We start from the raw sequence: 15,258 nt of genomic DNA, 5'->3' as shown, positions 1-15,258 counted from the left end.
AAAGCTCAAAGAGCTGGCTCCTATGCTGACAGGTGCTACAGGTTTGGCTCCATATTTTGGTGGAAGTTATTATGCTCAAAATACAATTCAGGTTTCAGTTCTGAATGCTAAGACTTCTGAAAAATCAGCATTTATAAAGGGATGTGGGCATGCACAAACCTCCTCTAAAATAAATATATTACAGGGGATAATTGCTCAAACACCTTTGAGCCAAAAAAATGCAATGGGAAAAAATACTTCGAGGTAAATAAGCTAGGTTTAAGCATTGTGTGAACATCAATCCTTAAGCATCTTCTTGTTCTGGATGGAAAAGAAACTTGTCATCATCTTGACCCTGATCTGTTGCACATTTGTCCTGTTATATCAGGAAATGCCAGGCGCTGGCTCTCGGCAAAGACAAAAAACCAAATTAGCCAGCTAGTAACCTCATCCACTATCATAACATTGTAATAGCGTTGTAACCCCTCGGGACTAACCATCACACTGTACGGCTTGGTCAATAGCATTGTTTCAGCTTGAGCTACAGAGCCGTACATTCAATTGTGTCTCGATAATTACACTGTGAAACATTATATTGAAATATACAGTGTTGGACTTTGAACAGTAACCCTTAAAATAGTGAAATAAAAAGCTCAGCTGACAGGCTGTATATCCTGTAGTCAATCTGTAAAAATTACTTACCACTTCACAAGTAAAAATCAGAAATAAAGAGTGGACATTAATTGAAGGATGGGCAAATGTTCCAATTTAGTGAAAAGTGTGTCTTGCGGGTTTTTGTTTTAAATATTGTCTGATTATTCACGGTAGTTTAAGTGTTTTCCTTACCAGATCATTATCCATGGCAGAGATTTTAAGTTTCCTTTTGTACTTGTATTTATGCTTGAAATCTGGGGCACAGAAGTACAGCCTAGTAAAACTCAGAGGAATAATACATGCCAATGTTTTGCAGGTGAGAAAAAGTTGTTCTAGCCTCATTCATCATCAGGTTTTCCTGCTTGTTCTCTCTGTCTGTCTCTGCTATTCCCTTGCTGTGTGAGTTTGGAAAGCAGCTCAACTCCTTCATTATTTGTAAAGCTTATTGAGTTCTGTGACTAGAAAGTGCTTTAGAAATGTTAAGTGGGATCGCGGCTGCAACAACTAGACATACCTTCATGTCATTGAACTTGGTGTCAAGTAGTGTCTAAGGATCTTTAAAATGGAAAGGGCTTGCTCTTACCCTCGCGTAGATGTTTTTGCTTCGGTGAACATTCACTATGCCGGCACGTTCCCAGTGTCTTGGGTGCGATTACAGCTGCGGCAGGCAGCTAACAGCTCCAAGCCCACAAATGCTTGACCTGCTATGAAGAGCTGGAAATTCGTTCCGTTTTGATAGGCTTCACATAGCAGCCCACGAGACAGGGAGGTTCAGAAGCAGCTGCACTCATGCTTTAATACTCTTTTGGGGTCTGATTCTCAGCAAAACTGAGACCTGTAGGTGTTGTCAGACAAGCTATTTTTCTAGAAAGGATGCACGTTCTCCAACAGAAGATTTTATTGCCCTTGAGTGCAGGCAGGGAAATCTGCGGCTGTGGGGCTCCAGAACACAGCCCTTCCTATCGCTGTCTCCTCTCAGATCAAGACCTGCCATACAACATGGCTTAATTAATTTCTCCTCAAATGCAGAATTCCCCCCACTCATGCTCCTGCTGGTTTTACAGTCGTATGTAATATCATACCGTATTTCCATCCTTTCTAATAAATCTTGTAAACAATTCCAGAATAGGAACAAATGCAAGAGACAGAAACTTCTAGTGACACATACAAGAGAGCCTTCCCTTTCTGAAGCCCCTGAAGTGAGCTGCTGCAGGGCAGAGCCAGATGGTGAAGAGGATAGTGGCAGATATGGAGAGAGGGTGGCTCAAGACATCTGGGAGCCAGCGGGATTTTGGTCATGGTTTTCTTTGAACACACAGCCTAAAATACATTGCCGGCCCTGACTTCTGCACATCTTTACTGGCATAACAGTGTAGAGGATGAGTGGGTGCAGCTGGAACTCTCCAAAGTAGTTGCAAGTCTTCAAACACCTCTTCTTCTTCCCTGTAATTTTTTCACAAGCAGAAGAGTAGGATTCCTTGGGGCTCTTGGTGAAGATGATAAAAGTGAGGCTGAAGGCCTTTAGCTCCAGCGGATTGTTGATAGTCTGTTAAATACTCTTCTGCAAAGTCAGCAGTGCTGCTCCTCATAGAGCACAGTCTGCAAAAATACAGGATGTTTTATGTAGGAGCACCCAAATGACTTGCCAGGTGCTTCAAAGGCAAGCAAGGAGTCTCCCCTGGTTTAAATAGAATGCAAAAATAGAAGAGTAGAAGGGAAGAGGTACAATGCAACAGAGGATGTGATCATCTGGACACTGTTCATGCACTGCACATCTGGTGTTTCTATATGGGCTTTTGAAAAATAAGAACTGGTATTCTGGGAGGGCAGATGCTACTGACTCACCTGCTGCAGATAATAGTGGAAGGCATTACCTCATGATGGGCTGACAAGTACCACCTGATGAATAATCTTTCTAATTTTTCTTCAAGAAGTGAATTCCTCCAAGTAAATGAAAACCTTTATTTTCCTCTTAGATCATGAGGAATTTCCTGGATCTTTAATTTCATTTCTTCTTTGAATGCTATTTGAAAAGTGGAATCTAGCACCGTGTGTAGCAAAGTGGAGCTCACCTTGCCCTGCTCCCGGGGAACTAGATGCTGCCCTAGTGATATCCATGGAAGCAGCAAACATTTGCATTTTAAGGCATATTATATATGTATGTGTTGTTGTATGCCACTGTCCTTTTCTGAACTTAATCTCTGAGTGAAGAGCAAAGTGGGAGATATTGTCTCTTATGTTAAACATTGACCTTATCTCAGCAAATCCTGGATATATTGATATTGCTATTGTGGCAAATTGACCTTGGATGGCTGCCAGACACCCACCCAGCTGCTTACTCACTACCTCTCCTCAACAGGACAGGGAAGAAAATACAATTAAAAAGCTCATGGGTAGAGATAAAGACAAGGACATCACTTACCAATTGCTGTCACAGGCAAAACAGACTTGCCTTGGGGAAAACTATTTAATATATTTCCAATTAAAATAGAGTTGAATGGTGACAAAGAAAGACAAAAAAACTAAAACAGCTTCTTCCCCCCCCACCCGTTTTTCCCAGGGTCAACTTCACTTCTTCCTTCCCAACTCCTCTACCTCCTCCATCCCACCTCCCCATCAAGCAGTGCAGGGGGGATAGGGAATAGGAGTTGTGGTCAGTCCATAATAGTTCCTCTCTGCAACTTCTTCCTTCTCACACTTTTCCCTGCTCCAGCATGGGTCTTTACCATGGGCTGCAGTCCCTCAGGATAAACCTGCTCCTGCGAGGGCTCCTCTCCAGGGGCCACAGCTTCTGCCAGGATCCGGCTCCTGTGAGGGGTCTCCACAGGCTGCAGCTTCCTTCAGAACATGTCTATTTACTCCAGCGTGGGGTCCTCCATGGGCTGCAGTGTGGATATCTGCTCCACAGTGGTCCTCTCCACCACAAGCTGCGGGGGAATACCTGCTTCACCATGGTCTTCTCCAGGAGCTGTGGGGAACACCTTCTTCCCCTCCTTCTTTTCTGACCCTGGTGCTTGCAGGGCTGTTTCTCACACTTTTTTCCTCATTCCTCACTGCAGGGCAGTGTTTTGCCCTTTCTTAAATATATTTTCCCAGAGGTGCCTCTAGCAGGGCTGACAGGCCAGGCTGTGCCCTGTGGTGGGTCCATTGGAGCCGGCTGGAGCTAGGTGGAGCTGGTTGTGTCTGGTACAGGGCAGCCCCGTCCCGTCCTGACACAGGACACCCCTGCAGCCTCCAACCCCTTGCCACACACACACAGTACTGCAATGCAGTTTGTCTTCCTGAGTCCATTTCTTATTAAAAGATCAAAAGCTGAATTGCTTTTTTCCTTTGCTTTGTTTCTCCTGAAGGGGTTTGTCCAGCCACAGCACGAGGTGCACAGCCAGCTCTCTCCAGACACCACACGTTTCTGATTCAGGGGACCTGATGAGGCTGTGTTTGTCAGCTTTCCCACCCACTCATTTCTCTAATTAGCAGACTTCTTATGCTGTGTTTTAGACATTAAAAGTGTTTGTAGCTGGTGGCACTTCATTTTCAATACCTAGAAAAGCTTTTTAACTATTTTTTTTTTTAGTAAGAGGTTATGTAACTCCCCTGGACACCTCATGCTTCAGTACAGGGATTGTTTCCATTTGGCCAGATTTGTGAGTTGAAACATTCTCCATATAATACATTTCACAATAGAGAATAAAGGGTTTCTGTTAAAGAGCACTTGAACGTCATTTTTTCTGAAAATAATAGGAATAATTTCCTCATCAGGGTTAGTGTTTCTACAATTGAAACTTTTAAACAAAAAAAATTTTAAAATTTTCTACAAGCGGTGCTACCCAAACCAACTGTGTGAGGACATATCTGAGACAACTTCAGGGATAACTTCAGGAGTATGCTGCGAACAGGTTGAAACGGGCACACAAGCTGTAACATCCCCTGACACCTGGTAAGATGTCCTCGTGAACAGCTGCAGAGGAGACTGGGCCAGGCTCAGTCAGATTTTCTGCTGATGTGACTTTACTGAAGTCAGCAACGTTCTGTCAGCAGATAATTCAGCACATAATCTTAAATGTTTGTTACACAGGTGAAAAATCCATGTAGTCTGGTTATAAAACAATGACCTGATGTGCTGAGGTGTTGTTGTGTGCACAGCAGTGTAAAGATGACAAATGCTTCAGGTTTTTCTGTTCCTGTGTAAAGTACAGTATACTGTTTTGTTTGAATTTTTAATGTGGCTTATTGTTTGAACAAAGGTCAAATGTGTTTGTAGAAGTCTACGTGTACTGCAGATACGCACTTTAAGACTTATATGCAAGCAGCCTTAAAGACACTGCAAAACTTAAAGCTGTTTTGTCAGAGCCAAAAGGAATATTCTTTTATCAGAAAAAAGGATTTTGTTTTCCAACCTGCACTTTTTTCCTAGCGTATTTTCAGTAAGAAAAGCAAAAAAAAAGTCTCCTTTACTTCTGCACATTTAAGAAGCCTACATCTTAAAAATACTGGAGACTTGGACATACCAATTATTAAAATAATGTTATCATTTTCCTGCAGACAGTACCTAAAGAGTATTGTATTGTAACTTTTTAAAATAATGGAAATAAAAATTATAGCCCTTTACTGAAATTCTATGTATTTCTTGCCACTATCTCCACTCATTTTTTCAAACAAAATGTTCATCCTTCTGCAAACATTGAAGTCTAGATGTTCTGTAATCTTTTGCTCCTCTTAGGCTTTACACTCAGTAGATAAAGAAGACACTCCAACTTTGCCTTTTTCAAATGTTAAGAAAATATTGATTTCCTTATATCTACAAGGAGCCTCGGATGTCAGTATTCTCTAGATGGCAAATGCAGGAGGAGACCAAACCCATTAGAGGTTTTGAAAGAGGTCAATATAAACTGGAAACCTTGGCAACCTGAGATTCATTATGAGAATATGATTGAAGTGGATGTGAGAATAAAGGCAGAAAATTTTTTGTTGTTTTTCATCTTATTATTCAAATGTCTGAGTGTGGTCTGAAGGATTGTTTGTGGGAAATCCCTCCTGGGTGGGTGAATTTGGTGCCTTGCACCACTGATCCCTGCTATTCCCCTCTACTCTGACAACCATCAATTCCCAAGTGTTAAGGTGAGTGTGTAGGGTCGCTCCTGAAGCAGCCACAAAGTCAAAAATGACTCATCCACCCAGATATTTAGAAATTCCTTGGTTCCTTTATGAGCCTTGCAACCAGATACCTTTATGGAGCTAGACTAAAAGCAGGTGTTAAGTTCCTGTTGGAGTCAGATTCCAACAGCTGCCAAGACTTAGCATTTAAGTAAGTTGTTGGGAACTCTTTATTTCTACATAACCATTTGTACTGGAGAAAGTCCATGTCTTAGCCCAAGTTGCAATGAGAATATGTCTTTGTAGATTATAATTGCTGATACAAGCTCAGTCTGTATGCCACAGTTCACATACATTTTTTATGAACTTATAATTAGAGCAAATTTGGTGTCCTGCAGGTTCCAGCTTTGGAAATGAAGAACAAACTACTCCTAAGGCATCTGCACCTTCTAAAGATGTCCCCAAGGGAAGCAGCAAGGGCACGACGCAGGTATCAAGCAACACAGCAACTCCACGCAGGAGCTTACTTCCAGCACCAAAAACTGCTACAGCACCTGCTGGTAAGTGCTCCAAATCTGAACCACCTGCATTAGGCCAAAAAACGCAGAAACCTTATTATGATGCTATTTTACTACTTACTCAACTAATTTTCATGCCATCCTTGGGCACACTGCCAGTGTGCTGATTTGAACTCTATTTGCTGTAGTCTGTTTGAAACACAGTCAACAACACAGCTATAATCTCATTTTGTGAACTGTGTCTGAAGTTGAAGGCATTTAGTGTCCCTAACTACACATGCCAGAGATTTAGTATATATGTTATTGGTTCTCACCAAACAGCTTTTTGAAAACATTGCATTGCTTTAGAGACCAAAGCATTTCATTGAGCAGATAATTGTGATGGTGAAGGGTCTGGAGCACATGTCATAACGAGGAGCGGCTGAGGGAACTGGGGTTGTTTAGTCTGGAGAAGAGGAGGCTGAGGGGAGACCTCATCGACCTCTACAACTACCTGAAAGGAGGTTGCAGAGAGCTGCGGATGAGCCTCTTTAACCAAGTAATAAGCGATAGAACAAGAGGGAATGGCCTCAAGTTGCACCAGGGAAGGTTTAGACTAGATATTAGGAAGCATTTCTTTACAGAATGGGTTGTTGGGCATTGGAATGGGCTGCCCAGGGAGGTGGTGGAGTCCCCATCCCGGGAGGTGTTTAAGAGTTGCATTGACATAGCGCTTAGGGATATGGTGTAGTTGAGAATGGTCAGTGTTAGGTTAATGGTTGGACTAGATGATCTTCAAGGTCTTTTCCAACCTAGATGATTCTGTGATTCCGTAATTCATTGCTCAGTATGCTTGCAAGGATGAGCATATTGCCCTCTAAGTTTAAGCAATTTGTGATGTTTTCACTCAGAGAGGGAGAAGGAGGCAAGTAAATAGAAAAAAAACCCCTAGTCTTGTTTCCAAATTCTTTCCTTACCTAAGCCCTCCTTCATCTTGATCCAGCTATGTCTCAAATGAGCCAGCAATAATTTGTAGTGTCTCACACAGGAAAGTTTAGTTTTCTGTCAAATGTGGTTTTTGTTGAAAAACATGTGCATCTCTCCATCATCTCCTGCTCACACTTGTCTCATGCTGCCCCTTCTCTAGCCTGGCATTTGGACACAGTGTATGAACACCAGGTGCCCCTCAGCAAGGATGTAGGGGTAGAACTCATCACTTTTGCAAAATTAAGGACCAGTTCATGCTGTCTGCCCTTGAGGGCTGCTAACGCTGACCTATCTGCCTGCCCACTCAGTGGGAAGAGATGAGGTACCTGCAACAGTGAACATCTATTACACACTCAGCGCTGGCAATGTAGATACTCAATTTTGAGTGTAATGGATGAGGTAGTGCTGTTCATTGTGACTTGCAAGCAGGGTCACTGTGATTATTGGTCATAATTATAAAATAAGTTTAAAAACATGGCTGTAGAAACCCCCTCCCCTGGTTACAGATGACATCTCCTCACCCCAGGAGGCTTCAAACACTTTCCTACCCACTAATGGACAATGTTCCCCTACCCTGTACCAGCTCCTGTTTGACCCATTTCCTTTCTGTCTAATGTGGCCCCAGAACTTACCTTTCTGCACTGCCATGGCCCCTGGACATCCTTTGGCCAAGATCTCAAGAGTCCCCCGAGGAGCCTCATGAAAGACACAGAAGTTCCTCAGTGCCCAAGAGATACTGCTCTAACCATAGCAAGCTGTTGCACACCACAGTCTCTGTTTCTCCCCGGGTTCATTCCTACTTCCTCATGCCCCAGGAGATCCTCCAAGTCCCTTAAGGGAAAGGAATATTAGTGAACATTTAAAAACAACAGTCATTTTAAAAACCATTATTGGAGGAACCTACTGGCGAGAAGACTGTGCCTAAACTGGTCATTGAACTTTTGTATGTGGCTACCAAGGTCAATATTGCATTTTCTAATGTGGAGGGGAAGGAATAATAGGGTTTCAAGATTTATATTCCTGGAAAGCACCTCATAGATCACTAAGACAATGGGGTGCAGGAGGTGTAACATAGAATTGTAGTGGGTGAAACATACTCCACTGTGTTTGTGTGACAGTAGTGAAATATTAATTTATTTGACCTAAACAGTACCTGGATTTGTTCCACAGATGATCTGACACAAAGTTACTCTCCAAAGCCAGCACATTTTTCAGAGAGCTTTTCTATTGTTACTAGTAAACTGGAACCTTGGAACCGCAAGAACCTGCATGTGCCTGAATCTTTCTATACTCCTGCAGTTTTCATGGCTCTACATGTTTTCTCACAGAAACAACCCCTAGCTCCACTTTCATGAATTTTTCCCTACTTTCCCACCACCTTATTGTTTTCCCATTTCTATTGTCCCCTCTCTCCTAAGATTCTCCTTTAGGTTTGATTTTTAATTTTTAAATACTTTTCTACTTCGGTCCCTAAAATATTGTAGCTTCATATCTGCCTGTTTAGAGAGAACATTATGCAGAAAGACAAATCAGACCTTTTCCACTCAGCATTTTCCTGTAGAGAGACAGTTTGGATAGGCCAGTTCATGGTCTTGAGTAAAGGGTTGTGTTTGTCTGTACAGAATAGTAAGGATTAAAGAAAGGAAGAGCTTAAATAAGAGTATAGAAATTCCATCAAGTTCAAATTAAATCTAACAATTCAGATTCCAAAATGAAGAATTTTAAGTAAGTTAAGCCTTATCCAGTCTGGCTCTTATTCAACAGAGTGTTTAATCTCTGGGTAAGTCCCACTGGGTTTGATAACACACACTGCAAATGAAGCTGGGAAGGAAAAGAGGCTACAGCAGTCTTTGATTAGTCTCAGATTTGCCCGTAGACATCTCCAGCAAAAGCCTGTCTTTTCCAGCTAGTGGCATTGGCATGATAAACTTTAAAGGGTTATTTCAAGTCTCTGTAGAGGAACTCTTCTTGCCTCTGGGCTTCTTTGGTCACAGGCAAGAAGACCTGGGTCTTCTACTACTTGTGCAGCCTCACACGAGTGAGTGCTTGCCAGGGAGGTTTCAGTACTGAGGCACTGCAATGAGATGGAACCATGGTGTTTGATATGCAATCATGCTAATATGGACATGCAAAATCTAGCATAGGCAGGACTAACTGAATGGTTCAGGCTGTCACCTCTGAGTTTGCACAGGTTCCAAATCTCAGAGCCACACAGGAGAGCAGAAATTACAACAATGCAAAACAATATTGATCAAGCAGTAGGTTTCCAGATTGTTTGCCATCACATCAGGGCATAAACACTGACGGGGAAAAGAATTACTGAGGCTGGCAGAAAGCTAAAGTTGATTTTTAATTTGGGATTTTAATCTATGAAATTATTTAATCCATGAAATGACTAATTTTTTTTGCTGGATTTTGCTACCTCTGGAGACAAAGCTGAAAAATAAAAGCCCATACAGAATTTTGATCATTATGAGAAGTTCTTCAGTTTTCTTCCTTCCCAATAACCTTCATCTGCTCAGTGTCCTGAGGCTGTCAGTACATGTTTTCTGTGTCATCACTTAGTCTTGGTGTAGTTTCCTTCAGAGCATTTGTTTCTGTCTTTCTATGATCCTCCAGTAACCATGCCTGCTTCCATGGGTGCACGCAGAAGGAAACTCTTTGGCCACGCTTCAAGTTGGCCGGAAGTGGGTCTTGTGGGTCTTAACATCATGCTGTGTCTGAGTTAGCAGGCCCATCGGAGACAAAGCAGTATAGCTTCTGAACTGGATTTACTTCCCTCCAGGCTCTGTAGAGTGCGGTGTTCAGTCCTTGTGTCTGGGGGTGCATGGGTCCATATGGGTGTGCCCTGTGCAGGAAGTTCAGGCTTGCACTGGAGAGCAGTCAGTTTTGTTCATCCCATTGCAAGGCCATTAGTCTGATTCTGCTCATGTTTCCTAAACTTTGTCACAGCTGGGAAGCTGTCAGTGTGCAGAACAAGAGGCAGGTCAATCCAGCAGCCCACCACGGCCTTTCCATGCCAGGGATGTGATGGGAATTGCCCACATGATTGCCTATGCAAGCCACAGTAGCAGAGAGCCAGGAGGGATGCTGCCAGAATGTGTTAGATCAATCACAACTGGAAAAGAGTTGAAATTATTCTCTCCCACTCTGGGAGTCAGGGGCTCCAGATCACCTGCCCAGCCTCCTGCCAACAAGGCACCTCTGTTTCTACCAGCAAAGACTGGATGCAGCAGTGTGTGGAGCCCATTTCCACCACCTCACTGAATTCACAGTCCAGTCTTGATAGGGAGACTCCGTCAGGTGAGGTAAAACTTCCCTGTTTTATTCTGGAAGGAAACTAAACATGTAAAGTAGGGGTACCTGACTGTGTTATGCAAACAGACACAGATCCTGAACAGGAACAGCTGGCAAATTTAGAAACTTGCTGTTATTATATGCAACAGACAGAAGCAAAAGAAATTATGTTAGTCCAATGCTCTAGTTTAATTTTTATATGAGTCAAGGTAGCAGCAGATGTACCGGTTGTCAAGTAATGATTTTTTTAATTAAAATGGTGTCTTGGTTCCTCACAATGATAGGTATCTGATGAAAGCAAAGGCTGAAAGAAATCAAAGCAATGATAAAGGCAAGGTTTTTTTAACAAGTCTAATCCTGCCTCTCTTGCAATAATATATGAATGCTGTCTGTAGATCCCAATGTGATAGGGAGCCCTACAGAATCTAAAATCTGTTTAAGTGTCCTTTGGGCAGTTTTGCACATCTTTTAAATGATAAAGCACAAAACCATTTTTTAAAAATTGAACTCTTCATTAAATTGGAAGGAAGACACAGATCAAATGAAGCAAGTGGAGGAAGGGCAGTGAAGTGTTCATATTGCTTTGGGCTTTCTCATCGCAGGCAAAGGAAGGCATCTAACAAAAGCCCTTTACAATTGTCAGATACCGTATTTTAAATACAGCAGAGAAAGCGCATGGGTGTGCTGAAAAGGCCAGTCTCCAAAAGGATGTCCTGCAGCAGATAGAGGATGTAAATGTTGAAAGTCTGCATGTACAGACACTGTAAAAGGACTGCTTGTAGTGCCATGGCAAAGTGGAAAGAACAATCACAGGCTACCAGTCTATGCTGGGCAAGTCTGGGGTAATTGCTGGACATCACAAGGCAGGAGACTGATAACAGTATTGAAGCAGAGAGGTAAAATCAGTGTTTCAAAAATGTTTGAAGATATACTAAAAATTAATCCACACCCTCCCCACACCTGTGTCACTGATACTGGCATGTCATAAAGATGATGCATGTCATGCTTGGGGTGGTAGCCAGCCTCATCACTGCAACAGCAACACTGAAGAAACCTTCACCAGTGCTCTAAATTGAAGGGATGAAATGTATTGAAAACAGTGGAATGAATAAATTTCTAATATTCTCCTGAAGTATTACATAATTGCAATTACATGCACAGACAATCCAAAGAACAGAAGAGCAACCATGATGTAGGAAGACAGAACAATAGAAAAGACAAATGACTTAAGATGTTCTTGAATGAAACTACAAATTATCTTATATCCAGTGACCATTTTGGATGCCCTTGTATTGAAGGTAGTCTTTGTTCTCAAAGGGAATGCAGTTACAAGAGATCCAGATGCAAGTTTTGAGGAGGGGTGTAGAGCACAACCTTCCCAGTACATGTGCTTTAATTTATATGCTGGATTAAGGAGTATTTAAGGGAAGACTCAGAGTGTCAACAATACGTTTCAGAAAGTCATAGCTGGACATGGATTTATCCTTATCATGTTTCATCATGTTCCTGGTTAGCAGTATCAACATTTTTTTAACAAATGTAAAAGATATCCATCCCCAGGTTGCCAGGGTAGCCTTGGAAGATAAAAGAAGAGGTGGCTTAACTGACAGTCCCTTCCTGGGAAGGACAGCCTCAGCCTTGTGAGCCTGCTTGTTGCTTACCTCATATTTGCAGCTGGATCATGAGGACATCTGCAAAGGGATGACTGGTAGGGGACATGTTTATCCTCCATCTCAGCCCAGTTTCTCCATAGCTGAACTGGCAGCAGCCCAGCCCCACTGTGGAGTCATGGTTGGAAAGAACTAAACCACCACAGTCTCCTGTTCCTTTTTTTGCCCTGTGGCAGGAGACAAGACACTGCACAGAGGCTGTGACCAAGGAGATAGGGATGGTCTCTGCCACGGATGAAAGTCTTTAGCTGGGAGTGAGACATGTATCTTAGTACGATATAGCCCTCCTTGTGGGTGGGGGAAGTCCCTGTGTCCAGCAGAAAGGACTTACAACACAAACCAACACCATCTTGAAAAGTGAATCAATAACATGACCTTAGGGGTGAATTTTGCATTTGAGGAAGAAGTCACCAGCTTCATTCAGTCAAAGTCAGAAGGTCAAGCTGTCCCATGAACAGCATTACTGAAGTCGGTCATATAGTAAAGCTTTTGAATAGTGGGGAAACCACAATGATTCCTTCTATATGTTCTGTGTATTTGGAGAATGATATGATGGATACTCTAGGTATAATACTGCTAGCAATCGCCTAGTGGTAATTGCTATAGGGATCGATGTTGCATATGTGTTTATAAACACATAGTGCATCTGCCCAGACTCCTGTGCAAGACATTGTGATTACTAAACAAAAGTGCTTAGAGCACTCCATGGTTACAGCTAAAGTGCACGAACACTACATGTATTGTATACAACATATTTTATGAAAGTGAAAGGGCAAGAAAGTATTTCAGAAAGAGGATGGCAGTCATTTAAATATAAACAATTGCAATTTTATATTTAATATATTAATATTATATGTGTGCAATATCAAGCAATGTAAGAATTACATTTGTATTTCAGAGATGTACATCATTTTAACTATGTATGAATAGTAAATTAGTTCACAAAGGAGCATATCTACCTATGTTAATGAGTTGAAAATAACCAACAAAAATCACATGAAAGATTTCATGTGTTAGATGTTACCTGAGAAGACCACCTGTACTGTAAATTCTCATTTAAAAAAAAAAAAAAGACAACTGCTCAAGAGAGATTATACTCCTGATATTTCACTAAAAGTGCTTGTCAAATAAATTGAACTACAGGGAATAAAATATGTTTAATTAATGAAAATGGTCTCCTATAGCTGCTACTGTGCAGTGACTCAGATGATCAAAAAAAATTCTGGCATGGGACAAATAGCAGTGGAAGATCATTGTCATGCAAATTGTTTTGAGGACATGAACCGATTGCCTTTCAACTAGTCTATGAAAAGAGTGCACTTAATTAGCTCTCAGTGTGTTGCACAGCCCTTTTTTGGTGTGTTATTAGACCCCTTTCATATTTACATGCCTGTCAACATATAAAAAATGTTAAAAAAGCATACTTGACTAGAAAAAGTGAGACAGGTCCTTTCATTTCACTTAAACGTATTACCTGCTTCGAGAAATACAGTGATAATCTAACTAATATTTACCATTTCTATTATTGTTTCATATTTATTTAAAGACAGATGAAAGCAGCTCTCCACTTTGCAGCTAAGATCCACCTCTGAAAAGACATATAAATTTCCTCTTTCCACAGATGTTGATAAAAATATATAATCTTTGAGGCACACATATAATGAATTTTCTGGTTTAAATTTCTCTGAAAACGTGGGAGTATCTACAAAAGGCAATGTTCAGAAGATAGCAGATTAACAACTTTCCACCCTCACAGGGGATTTCTTTTACAAATACAAACCCCTTAGATTAATGTTCACCATGGGACAACTCCGATCCTAAATCAAACCAGGCTCTGATTCTGTCGTAATTTGGACAAAACCTTTCAGTTTGACATGGTGCAATTAGTGGTGTATCTGGTGAGCCCTTCAGGGTCCATAAAAAAACCCATCAGCATAACACACCACAGCAGTTAGCAATCCAAGAGGAGCATGTCTGTGCTGTGCAGTGGAAAGGGGATTCAGATGGGCAGCAATTCCTGAGCTGGTGCTGACAGGTCTGAAGAGTCACAAAGTACAGCACCATGCAGGCATATCTGCTTAGATACAGTATAGTGCATTCACCCAGCACTGCAATCCATTGTTTATAATTAAATTACCTTAGACCTAGGTTATTTCCTGGCTAGGAGTGTTGGTTTCATCTTTCCAGGCTTCCCATTCTGGAAGGGACTTGCATAGATCGAGCCTGGGAGTGACATATACTCCGTATAAAATCATGCTGGTAGCCACTCAACAGCATGAGTGTGGCCTGAAACCTCTTCCTGCAATTCCCTTCTCATATCCAGGTTCTTCTGTGATTGTCTGGGAAAAAGTCCTAGAGTATCTCAGATTGCTGCAGACCTTGGATGGACAGACAATGAGGTGGGTGGAAAACTGGCTAGACCATCAGGCTCAGGGTGTTGTGGTTCAGAGGTACAAAGTCCAGCTGGTACACTTTGGCATCCATTAGGGACTGATACTGGTCAAATTCTGCTTACCATCTTCATTAAAAACCTGGAAAGTGGGATAGAGCACTCCCTCGGCAAGCTCACAGATGATAGCAAAGCAGGGGGAATTGGTCAATATGCTGGAGGTCAATATGTCTGCAGTTCAGAGGGACATCACCAGGATGGAGAAATGGACCTGCAGGAACCTGATGAAGTTCAAAAAGGCAAATACAAAGTCTTGCCCCTTTGGGGAATAAGACCATGCAACAGGAGAGGCTGGGGCCAGTTGGCTGGGAAACAGCTCTGCTGAAAGGCCCTTTCTGGGAGTCCTGCAAGACAGCAAGGTGAACCTGAGCCTACAATGTTTCCTTGCAGCAAGAAAGACTACCTGTATACAACGGTACATTAGCAAGAGTATGACCTGCAGCATCAGTGGTCGTACCCCTTTATTCAGCACTTGTGTGGCCACTGACAACTGTGTCCAGTTTGGAGAATCCCAGGACAAGAACAGTGTGACATATTGGAATGAGAGCAGCAGAGAGCCACCAAGATGGTCAAGGGACGGGGATGTGCAACAGGACAGGTCAGAAGGAGAGGCTGGGAGAGCTGAGGTTGT

The 15,258-nt window shown here is 42.1% G+C and overlaps 1 protein-coding gene across 4 annotated transcripts in view; it reads left to right on the top strand.

Annotated features, from left to right (window-relative positions):
- The window catches only part of MTUS2 (microtubule associated scaffold protein 2), a 317,585-nt gene that overhangs the window by 223,696 nt on the left and 78,631 nt on the right, over positions 1-15,258 (top strand). For all 4 annotated transcript variants that reach the window (XM_074815895.1, XM_074815897.1, XM_074815894.1 and 1 more), the window contains one exon: positions 6,126-6,287. In XM_074815895.1, the coding sequence (XP_074671996.1) occupies positions 6,126-6,287 (162 nt within the window). The remainder of the gene's footprint in view (positions 1-6,125; positions 6,288-15,258) is intronic.

This window comes from Strix aluco, chromosome 2 (genome assembly GCF_031877795.1).
Source record: "Strix aluco isolate bStrAlu1 chromosome 2, bStrAlu1.hap1, whole genome shotgun sequence".
Classification (NCBI taxonomy): Eukaryota; Metazoa; Chordata; class Aves; order Strigiformes; family Strigidae; genus Strix; species Strix aluco.
This window is presented reverse-complemented; position numbering and strand designations above follow the sequence as displayed.